The sequence below is a fragment of the Lytechinus variegatus genome, chromosome 11, assembly GCF_018143015.1.
Source record: "Lytechinus variegatus isolate NC3 chromosome 11, Lvar_3.0, whole genome shotgun sequence".
NCBI classification, from domain to species: Eukaryota; Metazoa; Echinodermata; class Echinoidea; order Temnopleuroida; family Toxopneustidae; genus Lytechinus; species Lytechinus variegatus.
In genome coordinates, this window is record NC_054750.1 from 11,801,752 (window position 1) to 11,818,725 (window position 16,974).

Here is a 16,974-nt window from a genome sequence, read left to right on the forward strand (position 1 = left end):
TGTCATCATGGTTATGGGAACAGACCCCAGTGTCATGCATGAGTGGCGGAACATGCTAGCAATGTATCCAAGCCTTCGATGGGGCATACATTGTACTCCATGACATCAAGTCGAGCAAGAAGTCATAAGTGTTTTATCGCCAGGGGCCGTGCACCAGAAATCAGATGAGTAAAAACACATGCTAAGTGATACAGTTGGACTGTCAGTGGTAATAATTGTGTTAGTGCCCCTAGGCCCACACCTGCAAACCATTCCCATACATACTCTATTTTGGGTATGTGGGACTGCAGATATCTGACAGTTACCATAGGAACAGTGCCTCTCAGCCAATCAAAATCATGGAAAGATGTCAGATCTGACAGCTTGTCGGATGAAAATATTGATGAAACGCTCCCGGGTCTACTAAAAAACAAAGCAATCATGTAACCTCCTTCATGTTGACATTATATGACCAGTGCATTTCTCTATCAAAGTTGTTCAGACTAAACAGTTGTCTCTAACGAGCTAATAAAACAAACTTGTTGTTTCAATCAGCAAGGTGTCTCGTCTGATAAGGTGTCCCCAAATGATTTCTCTTTTTTCCTTTCCCCCTATTTCTCTTCATTTAAGAATAAGTCACGAAGGCTTATGACAAGACATAAATTTCTCATTTCTGAAACTCAATCCTCAACAGATTCTTGGTAGAATATACATATCAGTACCGTACTGCAAATGTTAGCTTTTCCTCAAAAAAAAGAAAACAATCAATACACACTGTAATAGTACTAAATGTGCCCATAAATAATTATGATGTGCATCATGATATTATCATTAATCTACGGTTCCAAAATGAAATACAAGAGCTCTTTTTGTGAATTCAGTAGTAATAAGAGTCAACTGGAATTTTCACGTACAGTGCTGGTGTTGGATGTAATCGAGCTCTTTCATCTTCAACATCAACTGCAGGTTCCAAGAAATGTTTATGTTCATTTCAAATTTGGTGCTATATACTATGGTGTGAAAACTGGCCATACACAAACACCAGTAGTTCACACAGAATCTGAAATCAACCAAATATTATCACGTTACTCATAGGTTAGAAGTAAGTTTTAGGGTACGCTGGACATTATCTCGACGTACATCGACTTATGAGTAACTTACGAGTAACGTGTGTCAACGTGTATCAACGATCGCGTAACTTACCTACAACTTATGGCCCGCGTATGCGGGACGTATGAGCCATACGCTGGCATACGTCGAAAAATTTTGTGCTTGCACAAAATTTTTCGACGACCTCGCCGTATGACGACGTATACCAGCGTGTTTTAGCGTACTCTTAACGTATGCAAAACTTACCCGTAACGTATTCGACGTACGCCAGCGTATTCGCCAAATTCCTCATACGTCGGGCATACGCTGTCTAAAACGCCAAGGTGTGACAGCGCCTTAAGTTAGGCTATCGTAGGGCATAAGTTGTGTACGCCAGCAATACGCTAAGCATTCGTTGGAATACGTTACTTATAAGTTAACGAAGCGTTCGATAAAGTTACTAATACGTTATGTGTACGTCCAACTCGTTATGAATACGCTAAGTATACGCCCAGAGTTGAAAAAAACAACAACAAAGTTCAGCGTATGCCGACGTTTTAGAGAAATTTTGATACGTCGGGCATACGCTGTCTAAAACGCCAAGGTGTGACAGCGCCTTAAGTTGCGATCAAGCCTTGAAATAAGCGGGCGCTGAGCGCAAATTCGCGCTCATAACGCCATCAATTGCGCCCATGAAGCCCCAAAATCATCAAAATTTTGACGACCGGGCGCAAATATTTTCCAGGTAATTGCGCCCGCCGTGAGTGAGCAGTGAAGCCATATCATACATGTAATTTAAATATCTGTAAAGCCAAAATCAAATAACTTTCAATTTACGATAAACAAAGTTTAAAATCGCCAAGTGCGTCTTTTTTCTGTACCATAAAAAGTGAGCTACGTCTTTTTCTCCTGTAATACATGTGCGCGCGTTCTTCCGGTAGCGGTTTTCCATACTTCACCATGTGCAATTTCTAATGCACACATTTCCAGTTGGGATATCACAATTCTGTGATATAGTAATTCGAATTGCACAGGAGATAAATCCCTGTTCACAGCACATACGATGTGCAAGTCTCTTATCCTCACAGTCGCCGACCTTAAGTCAAAACGGAGCCTTAATAATCCAACATAACTTAGTTTATAGTTGTGAATTGTAGCTTTTTAATTTCTTTCTTGGAGAGGGGTAAATATCAGACAATAAATAATCAAACAAGGCTCCATCTAAAAAAAAAATAGGAGGACGCCGCGTGCAGTTGAGTGTGGTGTTAGCAAGCCAGTTTTGAGCTCATGTTGTCTGCCAGAGCTCTGGGTGAGAATTCTATCAGTAATGGCCTAAGTGATGGTGATTTTCCGTTTGAGATGGAGTTTAGATTTCATGTTAATTTTTGAAAACTGTCAAAAAACTTTATGATTTCTTCATTGTGATGAATATTTAAGTTATTAATGAATACATTTTCACCGAATTCAGACTCTCCCAGAATGAAAGGCATTTTCTGTGGAGATCTGCGTTTTCAAATAACTTGTGAAAAACTTAAGGTACGTGAACCTACAATACATGTACATAGCCTGTGGCTATGTGCTGGAATTTGAATAGACTGAGTTATTTATTGATTTCGTTTCTAAATTTCTTTAACATAATTTATATGCAATCCAAGTGCACCTCACAGCCACAATCACACACAAACACTCACCCACTCCCGTGGCGTGATTCAAACCATAAAAAAAACCTTAGATTTTTTTTTTCTAAATTTATTATTTGATCTGAATTCTCTCTTTCTCCATCTCTCTCTCTTTTTTTTTATTTTTATTTTATTCATTTATTTAGATTTTTTTTTTTGGGGGGGGTTCATTGATCATGGTTCATTAAAGACGAAAAATAAATAAGCCCATGTGTGTGTGGTTGTAAAGGGGATGTGGAGTGAGGGTGTCAAAACACTTAAACATTTAAATCTGATTTCTTAAATGTTTGAATAGCATATTACTTAGCATATGCTATTCATGTACTAATTAAAAAATTGCAGGAACTGCGCTTACTATAAACAAATTTGCGGTGTGGTTCACCGTTATATACATGTTTTTTTTAATTGCCCCTGGTTCCAGAAAATTGCCCCCGGTTCCTGTAAAAATCCCGTGAGCCGGGGGCAATTTAAAAAAAAATTGCCCCCGGCTCACAAGTGCTTATTTCAAGGCTTGGTTGCGATTGATTAAATTAATTACAAAACTTTGTGAGACAGGGCTTATGTGTCTGATAACAAACAATATGTTTAACATATTGACATAAGGGGATGAAGTATTTAAGACACAGACAAGAAGCTGTTCATTGAAAACATTGGTGCATGAGGTGACTCTAATAAGCTGAAGCCAACTTAGATTCAAATTTAACTCCACATGGTGGTCTGGTGCTTTATCTGTACTATATACCATATACCATTGATATAAAACTTACAGACCCAATACAATCTTTTTCGAATGTGAATGAACACTTCATACCCTACATTGCTCATGCAAAAATAACTGATTTTAAACCTCTATCCATGAGCAAAATTAATTAATATAATGTGGCATGCTCTGTTAGCATGTCATTGATATGATATAGTGTAGCTTGTCTATGATGACAGGGCTTAATTAAAACATGTGCATAACAGAAGCTGATACATCATCATCTATGGTAGATGTGAAATAACTGACTACTTGACGGAGGACTTTACGATGAAATACGTGTGTGAAGATATAAGGTTATCTTATCTAGATATGAAAGGACTTTTTTTTAACTTTTCATGTTTGGATTTTCTTAAAGGGATCCTCTGAAGAATGAGCATATTCACCAAACAAAAATGATTTATTTATTTATTTATTGATTGATTGCGGTTTAACAGCACCACCAGGATAATGTGTCTGAATATCTGTAAAGTTAAGTTTAAATGGTAGGATTTGTTTTCTTCATGTTATTTAATACAAAGTAAATGAGGTAGAAAAAACGTGTCCAATATTTATGACTTACCTGAATATTACGAAAATGAAACAGCTCATATGATTAGAATAGCACAGCCACTGAATTTGCAAAATTGTACAACCAAAATTTTTTACCCGATTTTCGAGGAAACCGTGGAAATTCCAGCAGAAACCTGGGCCCCATCTTACAAAGAGTTGCAATTGATCCGATCAATCGCAACTACGGGCGGCCAGCAATGTCAACATCTATTATGCATGTTTGATAAAAATATTTTTTAGCTATGATGTATATTCATGCATTCATCGCTGTCTTGAAAATTCACCATGCTTTTCTTTGTTTACAAAGGACATCATGCACATTTCCTGTAGAAAAAATTATGACACTGATGGATTTCCATCAGAGTTACGTTTGATTGGATCAATCGTATATCTTTGTAAGACGGGGCCCAGAATAATGACAAAACGTTTGTGCTGACCAGGGTGAAATGTTGTGAACAAAATACAATGCACTCCAAAACATTTAACATGCACTGTACATGACATATTTATTTGATCCAAAATAGCTTTAATATATTGATTTTTTCAACAAAAAAATATATTATTCTCAAAAACTTTTTAAAAAGAAGAAAAATACACTCATTTCCAGCTAAATCAGTTGATGGGAACAGGTTTTTTATTAATCAAATCAATGACAGAACATGAAAGCAATTTTGATTTTTTTCAAAAATCTCATTACAGAGGAAATCTGGAATTGGAATTATTTACAAAACTTTGTATGTGGGTGTTAAAATCAGGGAATTTGATTTATCTCTGGACAAATCTGACTGGCATAAAGAAACCGCAAAACCACAAGCAAAAGAGCCAGGGAAATGCTTTGAACAGACTACAGACTATCTGATTTATGCATCAATAACATGGAATGGAATCACATTCATGTGAAAACAATGAAAGAAACAGACACCAGAGTATGGAATATCATTAGTAAGTATCAGTATGAGTCGACATGATGAGTAGATAAAGACATTATACATTCTTTTATCTTTCCACATCAAGTGTCACAAAGAAAGCCGAAAAAATATACAAAATGTCTATTCATTCTGCCTTCTATTTACAAAAAAAACAAGGAAAGAATTGTTATTTTTCAAAGACCTGTACATGTTCACTATTTATCAATAAATTTGAATGTTAATTTTTCAATCAATAGTAAATGATAATCATATTAATATTTTCTTAAACCTGCATACAATCCCTCAATATCATTAAGTTCTATTCCCATTTTTTTATGTATGGGCATCAAAGGAAACTATTCAATTCCTACAGGATAATTGTTGGTCAAATCGTTAAAACAGATAAACTCTCTATTCCCATTTGATTTTTCTGCTCTTCTTAATTCTTGAGGCAAAGTAAAACAAAATATTGAGGTCATATAAAATCCTGTTTTGTATCCATTACTATACTTGTACTACACAAGAGAATAAAACTGGAGAATAAAACTGGAGAATGTATGGAATCTTTTTCTCAACACAGAGCCAGAGGCGGGGAAGCTAAAGTGCAAATATAGCCCCAAAGAAAAGTAGTTTCCGGAATGACCTGTTACAAACAACTCACTTTTGCACCATGGCGACCATACATTACATATTTTCTTTCTTTCTGTTTTACTGGAAAATCAATTCAGAGTGTAGAATATTGGTACAACTTAACTTTTCAGTGACATTCTCAAATATAAACTTCACTCTGTTTCCCCTATTAAAGTAGTGCTCCAATAATGTTCAGATACCGATATATACATGAGCTATGTCTCTATTGGATATGAAATTGAATTCTAAGCAACTAGTTAAAAATCAGACCAATATGGAAGTCTTATTTATCTTGCAGTGTTTTTAAATGATGGAATATCATTGCCAAACTTTGAAAGTGATATCACTTGTTCTGAATAACAAGGTATAAAACTGTAAAAACACTATTTTATACAATATTGGTGAATAACCCTGGGTTATGGGTGTAATGCATAACAAATAACCACTAAAATCAGGGACGTGACATACATGTATATGCCTGCTACAATTAAGATTACAATGCTTAGAGGTAAGTTTAGTGGAGCATTTCATTAAAAAACAGTGATTTTAAATGAATTAGGTTATAAGCTCCTGAAATACTTGCACGTAAGTGGCTCTGTAAAAATATGTCTGTGGAAAAAAAATCACTGCTTATTTGTTTAATGAAACACCCCCTTAGTTTTCTCACTAAGCAATAATGGAAAATGCCTCTGTAAATTCAGCCTGACAGGACCTGGTAATTGCCACTTTGCCAGCACATCAAGCGCACTTCATCAGTAATTGGCCCTCTGGATACCCATACACGCCTTCCTAGCCACCAATGGACAAATGGATGGACCTCTTTCCATCTCTGTATTGACAAGTTTTGTATGGTAAATATCTTGATAGAGTTCTCTAAAAATTGGAAGACTGATTGGAGAACTGGGGAGCTTTTCAACAAATTTTCAATGATTTTTTTTAGTGACTACTGTTCTTAGCTGCACAAATCCTTGCAGCTGATTGGCTAAGAGCAAAGTTGTCAGTGAAAATCACTGACTATATCTGTTTCTAAAACACTCCCCTGAGATGACCTAATCTCAAGGGGAGTTGTGGTTACATTTGAGAATGTACCAATTGATGCAGAGGTTTGAGCCCAGGTCACATCTTTCTGATGGTGACTTTAAATGTAGGTCCGAGATGTAATTAATCAAATCTGATTGATACATGTATGTTAAAACTCAAACACAGACACACACACACCCCCTGACATGTGTTCTAGCCCTACATCAATACAGGTATTGTGGTGTTGTGGTTCTGACTTGTCTTTGTGATAGGAGGGTCATGTGTTCAAATCTCATCCTGCTACTATAGCATCCTTTGTCAAGACACCAATCTACACTTTGTCACTCTTCACAACTTGTTAAAGGGGTACCTGGTAGTATGTGAAAGCTAGAAATGTAGATTCCTAGTGTTTGAGCTTCTAAGGGTTTGCAGGAGTGCTCCACAAGAAGACAAGAAGTTTACATTCAACACAAGTTCAATTTTTTGAAAAATGATGAGTTAAATGGATGCAAGGTAAAGACAATTACATTTCCAAAACAGTTTTCCTGGTGTGAATGATTCCAGATTCTTATATACACTACCGTTACAATTCAGCGCCTTCATCAACAAAGTGTAATCAACGCTATTCCTAAACCGGATACAGAATCTAGCCAAAGGGGAGGAAACTTTCTGTCAGAAGCTAATTCAATCTAGAGAGGCCCTTTCGTGTCGCCCCCTCCACTATACTCCCCCGTTGTCTGGCCTTATTTTCTTTGCACCTCCACAGCCTCAAATATAGCAGCTTGGCATCGGGTCACATGACTATTCATTATGCACTCATGTGATCATCAGAGACATTGAGAATTTGCAATGGGGCAGTCGTTCTTACGATGGAGTCGGGATAAAATATTTTGTGGCTTGGCACTATAACTTTTGATGAACAGCAATAAACATGTAATTCATACAAAGTATATTGGAAGAAAAAGTGACTAATTCTATACATACGATGACCATTACTCTTAGCATGAATTATTCATAAGACTGAAGAGAAAAGGTGAAATTTTGAGGAATTGCCTAACAATTTTTAGTGTGGAGTCCTCCATAAGAATCACACACAATATATCAGAAGGAAAAAAAAAACACTAAGTGTGACCATTGCATCAGTAATCAATATTTCATTGTCCCAAAGGCTGAAAAGAAAAAGGTGATTTATTGTTATTTTGCCCAATGACTTTTGATACAAAATACATTATACAACACTGAATATTTTAACAAAAAATGATCATTTCCATTGCATCAGTAAACAAATTCTCATTGGCCCATGCAGATGAGAGGTTGAAAAGAAAAGGACAGTCTGTGGTTTCGCCCTACAATTTTAACGCAGAGCACTAACCATTGTAAAGAATACAGAAGGAAAAAGAGTGAATAATTAAACACAAACCATGTTCATTTCTATTACGTCAATTATCAATTTTATTGTCTCCAAGGTGGAACAGAAAAAGGTGACATTTTAAATTTTTTCCTGCTGACTTTTTATGAGTGCTAAGAATCAAATTAAATATTTACTAGTTGAAAAAAGAGTGAATATGAGTGAATAATGAGACACAAACTGGTCATTTCTATTGCATCAATTTTCAATATTCCATTGTCACTAAGGTTGAAGAGAAAGGTGACATTTCGTAGGTTTTAGCCATATAACTTTTGATGCATTGCATAGCATGCAAGTAATAAAAAATATATAGGAAAGAGTAAATAATTCAACACGACTGACCATTTCTATCGCATCAGTAATAAATATCAAATTGTCCCAAAGGTTGAAAAAAAAGATGAGATTAGGTTTTGCCTGACGTTTGATGCAGAACATTTGAAAAAAAATAATACAAAATATATCAGAAGAAAAAGTAACTTTTCTTACACACACTGTGACCATTTCTATTGCATCATTGATACTAAAATTGAAAATAAGCAAATGGAAACTTATGCAAGAATTTTAAACTATTTCTCAGTTATGTCTAAATATTTAGTTTTCAGTAAAAATCAGATTGTACATAAACAAATTTGTAATACTCAGCACAACATAAATTGAATTGAATTACATTGAATTCTGACTTTTTTTACTCCAATGTAAACGGGCCGAGCGCACATTCTGCGGAGTACGCATACATATGATGTGTACTGAAGAAGTAGACAGCAGGGGCCCCATGCCAGTGCTACTCACATAAGATTCAATTACAACCACTTGCAGGCATTTTCTTAAAGGGGTTTCCTTGTCTGGCAACTGTACAACACAGTCCAGACGAAAGCCACAGATATATTGTATCTTTGGCAGCTGCAGGATTTCTGGAAGGCAAGCACTTCTCTTTCCCCATCATCTTATTTCTCTTATTTCAATACCCCTTTCCACTCACTTTCAATTTACTTTCAATCTACTTTCTCGTTCTTGAGAGACAAACCTTCCACTTTTTTGTGAATTCGAGTTATTCGACCCTATTTGGCCCTATGACATACAGCTTAGTGATTGAACATGGGGCCGACTTTCATGCTTGATCACACATACGTGGGGGCGTCGTGGTTTAGTGGTTACGACTTTCGTCTTTCAATCAGAGGGACGTGGGTTCGAATCCCAGCCATGGCCTGTTTTCCTTCGTTAAAAAAATTACCCACACTGTGCTGCACTCGACCCAGTGAGGTGAATGGGTACCTGGCAGGATTAATTCCTTGAATGCACCAAGCACCTTTAGCATCTAGAGCTAAAGCCAGGGTAATGTAAGATAGTGTGCCATTGCATAGGCAACTAGATAGTCAGCACCTCATAAATGCTACATGTACATATCATTATCAATATTGTTACATAATTATCAATGCAATCAATTTGACAAATCAGTACCAAAGCAAAGCAAAGCTCTATGTTACCAAGTGTGTGAATTGTGGATCAGTGGGTATGTTACTGGACCTACAACCACAAGGTCCAAGGTTCAAATCCCACCTGGACACCAGTGTCCTCTGGCAAGTCGTTCCACTCTTCACCCAGGGGAGTGTTTCATGAATGGGACTTGTGAAAGGTCATGCTTTATTGGACAGTTATCCTGGTAACAGAGCTTAATCTTAGCCAATCAAAATCAAGAAAAGTTGTAAGATCTGATAACTTGCCATATAAAAGGGCTCCACAGGTGTAAATGGGTATCTGATATATCTTTGAACATAGTTACTTTGGTCCCTTTAAGTTTTCATGACATCTTTTCAGATTGGAGATTACACAAGATTTTGTTTTCAATGGAAAATATTTCATGTAGATCAAGTTCAGGCCAAAAGAAAGCCTTGCATTTGCTTCTTATTCTCACATGAAAGCGATTCGGGGAAATTAGGCCATAAACAAATCAACAATGAAATGAGGTGTACCATTGAATGCTTTGATTGAATAAAGGACAGGAATAAAACACATTGTGCACATGAGAAGATCTTATTCAACTTTGGGCTCAAATAAAACAGAATTAATTTTCTGCTTACGCACTTGCCCGCTACTCAGCTCACAGCAACATGCAACATAATAAATCTCCACCAACTGATCTGTTTCATGAAATGTCTAGCAGACTAATTCAACCATACTGCCATGCCTTTTTTTTCACCTACCTCTTTATCTCCCTCCCTCGATAAAAATATATATTCAATAACAATTAAGAAATATGTAATATAAATATATGAAAACATGGTCTAACAATAAAAGTTCTCTATTTCTTCTTGTCTCTTTCCTCTCTATTTCTCTATCACTCTATTCTTAGTTTCCCTTTCTCACTGCCTCCCACTATTATTTATCCTCAATATCTGTCCTCTCTCTATTATTCCTTTCTCTCTCCCTTTATCTCTTAAATTTTTATCCTTTCCTATTTCATGTTTTAGTTTCCCTTCTCTCTTTGTTTTCTATTTATATTGTACAATCACCCACAAACATCAGATTTTCAATTGCGTCTTTTCATGTTCTATGATATACTCTTTCATTTCTTCTGAAAAATGAAATATTAATTCACAAATTTTGAATAAACATCTGTAAAAAAACCTATATATTACAAATACAAACTTGATAAGGGCTTTAATATCTAAAGCCAAACTGAGATACGTAGCAATCAAATTCTTTTATTTTCATCAAGAGAATAAACACCTTGTGAATGGTAATATTATGATTTCTACACAATGAATAAATTTATGAAGTTTTTTTTTTTCCTGAGGAACAGAGGCAGGAGGATTCACAAGAGAGAGAACGATGGCCGATGAATGAATATATCATCTCTCTGTTATTACACTTAGGATGCTTTTATCATAAAAGCCGTCCGCTATAAATAACCAGGACTGATGAATTTATTCTTTTCTTCAAAGACTGTTTGATTGGGCAAGATCTATCAATTTCTAAGTGATGTTTGATATACACATTTCTATCTCTTTCCCTCTCTTTTTCATGAACAAGGAGTAGATTGATGATAGAAATCTACTTTGAGGAAACAAGACTTGAATATAACAAAGCAATTTATAGTGTTGCCTAAATTGTTGAAAATGAATAATTCTAAGAAAACTTCATTTTTTTTTCTTCCTAACAAAATACCATAAATTACGGCTAAAATAGACTATCATGGCGGAAATATTCTATGCTGAATGATTAGCACCATATAAGCTAAAACAACACTATATTTTTGCCTGAAAACTTCATGACACATCTGGTGGTTGGTTCATAATATTGCTCATAAAGCTTAGTTTGGAGACTAAATAACCTTACAGCATCCTATACACTACTCAGTTTAAAGGACATTGTAATCTACATTTCACCATCACTTTAAAAAAGTTTCTGTCAAAATCTAATCTCACAGGCACAGCCCATTCTCTAAAATTTCATCTACAAAGGGGCTTCCCTCATTTGTATGAATATTTATGAGTGAGGCGATATAAAACATTGACATTGTGATCAAGCATATCATCATCTAACTTGGTCAAAAGCAACTTGGGCTTTAGGAGAGAGGTTAGCAAACAAAACGTGAAAATATTGAAATTGGCAGATCTATTTGCACTGATTTCAATGCAAATGCGAGTGATATCGATTAGCACAACTTACGCATTCACCTTCTCCTTTCCAAATCTCAGTCGAGCCTTAGGCATATTTCCTTCATTTCATTTTTTTTTTCTGAACCGAAACGGGAGGAATGGAAAAGAGGGAGCCCAGGTGAATATAAATAGAGCTGGTTTAAACTTCTCAACGCCACATATAATTACAACATCTGCGTGGAATATGACGTAAACACTACGCTCGTTTGTGTCATCCGAAACATGATGGCGAGGGCTCGTCACATGCTCCCCTCCGAGTGACGAGACTGATTGGGGGCAACATTAGAGTGGCTCTGGTGACATTCTTCACCAAATTCTTTGAGGATTTAATGTCAGTTAAGTCATGTGAGCAAAGGTTAGAGTACTGTGCCTTTAAAAGAGCAGAGATGCAGTTGATTCTTTGAGAAAGATGAATTTGCAGGAAAAAGGTTTTAAAAAGAAAAATTATCTAGCAAAGTCAACAGATAAATTACTTTAATTCTAATATTCAGTCAGGATCTTGCAAGGTAAAGGGTCACCATGGATTTTAAAATAGTCAGCTTATCAATGACTGTAAATGACCTTTATTCATTATCATTCTTGATCCCTAATCCTCAACATATCTTGACTATAAAGAGAGGAAGAATGGTTTGTACATTGGTTTGTCTTTTTCACAATTTAAATCTGATCCTGAGGATCATAGTGGGTCATCGATGTAGTCTGACCTCCACCAAGATCATCTAAGTCCTTCCATCTCCAGCCAACACCTTGGCTAGGATAAGGGTCACTAAGGACTCTAGATTTGTCTAAAATTCATATCTTCCATTGAGAATCACAATCATGGGTCATCAATGCATCTTAACCGTCCTTCATAATCATATCACAGCATACATCTCTAGCTAACATCATGTAAAGGAGAAGGGTCACTACTGATTCTTTATTGGGCTAAATTTCATATTCTAGAATTAAAATCATCCATCATCAATGCAGCCTGACCTTCAACCAAGATCATGTTGGTCTTTTCCCGGTCACCTCCAGCCAACACCTTGGTTAGAATAAGGGTCACTATGGATTCTTGAATGGTCTAAGATTCATATCCTACACTGTCTCTTACCTGAATCATGGGTCATCAATGCAGCCCGACCTTCCTTCATGATCATGTCCGAGCGTTCATCTCCAGCCAGCATCTTGGCCAGGAGAAGGGTGACTATGGATTCCAAACTCGTCTGGTTGATGTCCAAAAGAAGTGTGGCTCGATTCACAAAGTTTCCTACATCAAGGGTCGCTCTGACCTCTGCACTGAAGTCTTTCATTGGAATCCTCTGTACAAATGTAAGAAAAAAAACATATATAAAGAGAAGGCTCATTTCATAATGTATAGTATTTATACTTTATATGGAACATCGATACACGTACCATAGTATCGTTCAAGAGCATAAATACATATGTATTTATTATTATAAAAAACAATCATTTTTGGCAATATGTGTGTTCAAACTAGAAGAAAAAAAAGAGGCCTAGAATTATGCATGATTTATGCTACAGCCACAAAAACTGTAAACAAACTTATGGTATGTCAACAGTTTTGTCTGCCCTTTCCATTGAGGTCTTCTAAAATCGTCCCTCTTTAGTCACTCTTCGCTATTTGACAGTCGACATACCTTTTTTATTGCACCTTGGCTAAAACCAAATTTTATTTGGTATTGTTCATCCCTGCTTTTCCTTTACACGTGTTACTGTGATCACAAACCTTTTCTGCACTAAGTGCGACAGTACTCTACAAGAGGGATGTGCTCTAATGGAATAAGAAGAATGTCATTGGAAATATAAAACGCAATACATTTGCCTGGTCTGGAGTCAGTTTCTCTGACTAAGACATTAGATAGCAGGATGAAGAAGTTGAAAAACAATGAAGTTTCTCCTCAATATACACTTTACAGTTACAATAATAGAAAACGTATCATATTGCATTTGTGAAAGTTTACATGGTTACACTTCAAAATGAAATTACAAAAGAATTTGCAATGCATTCTCGCTTCGAGCATAAATATGCTGATTGCAACAATACAACATTTAGGACATATTTAGAAAAATAAATTTAATTTCAGGAAACTGAGGCATGTCCAAATAAAATCAAATCCGGAAAATAAGAAATGGGACTGATCCAGAGAGACAGCGTAGGAAACACAGGAAGGCAACGGGGCAATTTTGCCCTCATGAGAGCCCAAATCACCACTAAAATTCCCCCAAAGTGCATATTTTCCCAACAATACTCAAGATTAAAATAAAAATTAATATCACAACTGAGGCAAAATAATAACATTTGCTCTAATGCACAATTACGTTTGTACCCCTAAAAAGTATCCTTTCGAATGAAAGAAATAGCCGCCAAAATTCTGCAAGATTTCGCCCCAATGAGGAAAAGAAAAACAGCCCCTAAAAACTATTTCCAACCCTGCAAATAGGAACACATCTCCCCCACCTCACCATTGTGTGCCCCCCTTTTTTTTTAGAAGTATTGTCTCTCCCCTATACACATAGAGTGAGAACTTTTACTTTTTTCTCGTTCAAATACCTTAATGGTATGGTCACACCGCCCGCGCATTGTTGGAGCGGTCGTGGAGCAAAGAGAAAAAAAATCATCACCGCTCGCTACCGTTCACCATTTTCGATTTCGATTGTTTTTGTTTTGTTTTCGATTTTTTCCCCAATTTTGTGAGCGAAATTCGACCCTCTCTCTTCCGCTCCACGAACGCTCCAACAACGCTCGGGCGATGTGACCAGGCCTTAAGGAACAGAGTATATCAATTGGGAAGTGAAAAACTTTGTATGTCCCCCTAAATTAAAAAAAATCTGGATCCATCACTGAACAGGGTAGTAAAAAAATTCTTAAAACTGAGAAACAGAAAATGAGAAGAAAAAAAAAACAAAACCTTTACCTCATGTTGTGCGTACATCAATGTGACTTCCTCCTCCTCATCTGTAAATGAAAAAAGATAAATAAACAAGTAAACAAATAGTTTTATTTGTGTTTCATCAATAAAAACATATTTGACCTAATTTACAGAATCAGCATGATTGAATTGAATTCATTGTCCAGTTATGGAAATTTGTGCTCGCTGGTAAACAAAAAATTTACAAATCCGTATACAATGTATACCATAAAGATCTCCACATAGTAGCGTTATTTGTTAAAACCAAATTAAAACACTCTCCTCACTACTAAAGGCGCTGTCACACCTTGGCGTTTTAGACAGCGTATGCCCGACGTATCAAAATTTCTCTAAAACGTCGGCATACGCTGAACTTTGTTGGGGTTTTTTTCAACTCTGGGCGTATACTTAGCGTATTCATAACGAGTTGGACGTACACATAACGTATTAGTAACTTATATTGAACGCTTCGTTAACTTATAAGTAACGTATTCCAACGAATGCTTAGCGTATTGCTGGCGTACACAACTTATGCCCTACGATAGCCTAACTTAAGGCGCTGTCACACCTTGGCGTTTTAGACAGCGTATGCCCGACGTATGAGGAATTTGGCGAATACGCTGGCGTACGTCGAATACGTTACGGGTAAGTTTTGCATACGTTAAGAGTACGCTAAAACACGCTGGTATACGTCGTCATACGGCGAGGTCGTCGAAAAATTTTGTGCAAGCACAAAATTTTTCGACGTATGCCAGCGTATGGCTCATATGTCCCGCATACGCGGGCCATAAGTTGTAGGCAAGTTACGCGATCGTTGATACACGTTGACACACGTTACTCGTAAGTTACTCATAAGTCGATGTACGTCGAGATAATATCCAGCGTACCCCAAAACTTACTTCTAACCTATGAGTAACGTGCTTTGAACGTTTGTGTAACTTAACTCCAACGTATATTGACGTATGAAGACGTGCTCCGGATGACCACAAAACTTACTGAACGTGTTTATAACTTACAGGTACCGTATAATGGCGTATTGACAACGTTTATAGGAATTGGTATACAAAGGTGGGGTTCACAGGAGTTTTCTTCGGCATGGCGGTGGTGTTGATACGGTGATGTATCGTGCGGTTATGATTTGAATAGTCGAGGGCAGCCTTTTTATAGGCTATGACACGTGTTCGTCAGCGATACGCTGCCTCGCGCTATGCGTAAGTTAGGCTATCGTGGGGCATAAGTTGTGTACGCCAGCAATACGCTAAGCATTCGTTGGAATACGTTACTTATAAGTTAACGAAGCGTTCGATATAAGTTACTAATACGTTATGTATACGTCCAACTCGTTATGAATACGCTAAGTATACGCCCAGTATTAAAAAAAAAATCAAAGTTCAGCGTATGCTGACGTTTTAGAGAAATTTTGATACGTCGGGCATACGCTGTCTAAAACGCCAAGGTGTGACACCACCTTTACGCATAGCGCGCGGCAGCTGACGAACACGTGTCGTAGCCTAAAAAAATGCTGCCGCTCGACTAACGCTTGTCAACGTGTATCAACGATCGCGTAACTTGCCTACAACTTATGACCAGCGTATGCGGGACGTATGAGCCATACGCTGGCATACGTCGAAAAATTTTGTGCTTGCACAAAACTTTTCGACGACCTCGCCGCATGACGACGCATACCAGCGTGTTTTAGCGTACTCTCAACGTATGCAAAACTTACCCGTAACGTATTCGACGTACGCCAGCGTATTCGCCAAATTCCTCATACGTCGGGCATACGCTGTCTAAAACGCCAAGGTGTGACAGCGCCTTAATGAATAACTTTATTCTACATGTATGTGGGCAGACTAAAATATGTCATGTAAGGATATCAACAAAGAAAAAAGTATCGGCTTTCAAAATGAAAACTGTTGTGTATCTATATCAATGTAGGAAAAATTTCATTTCTAGGGGCATTTTTGCCACATTTGGGCCATTGCTAAATTTTAGCTGTTATTTCTTTCCTTTCAATGGCTTCTTTTTGTACTCAACGAGCAATCATCCTGTACAAGCGTCTCTCATCATTCTGCTGTATTTAGAATACTGATTTTCGAGATGTTTTTTTTTAGATCTCGGAGCAACTTCAGAAATGATGGTACATAAAGCTTTACACCTGAAAGCATTCCATTTTGCAAATTTTAGGGTTGATTTTGGCTGTCATCAGGGTGAAATCGTTCATCACCCCCATGTATGTGGACATACATGTTTGAATATCCCAGATGATTTTATCGATGGGAGAACCTGTCAAAGCATGTTTACAGTAAAAATCCACATCAACTTGCATCAGGCAACTTCAGCTGATAAACTCATCATAAATACTCATGTATGGTGAA

The 16,974-nt window shown here is 36.9% G+C and overlaps 1 protein-coding gene across 2 annotated transcripts in view; it reads right to left on the reverse strand.

The window, feature by feature from the left end:
• Window positions 1-14,663, reverse strand: part of LOC121423761 (sodium bicarbonate transporter-like protein 11) — a 61,896-nt gene extending 47,233 nt beyond the window's left edge. For both annotated transcript variants that reach the window (XM_041619247.1, XM_041619246.1), the window contains exons 1-2: window positions 14,603-14,663; window positions 12,778-12,985 (exon numbers count right to left, since the gene is read on the reverse strand). In XM_041619247.1, coding sequence (XP_041475181.1) covers window positions 12,778-12,985; window positions 14,603-14,620 — 226 coding nt within the window. In that variant the 5' untranslated portion in view covers window positions 14,621-14,663. The remainder of the gene's footprint in view (window positions 1-12,777; window positions 12,986-14,602) is intronic.
• Window positions 14,664-16,974: the final 2,311 nt, after the last annotated feature.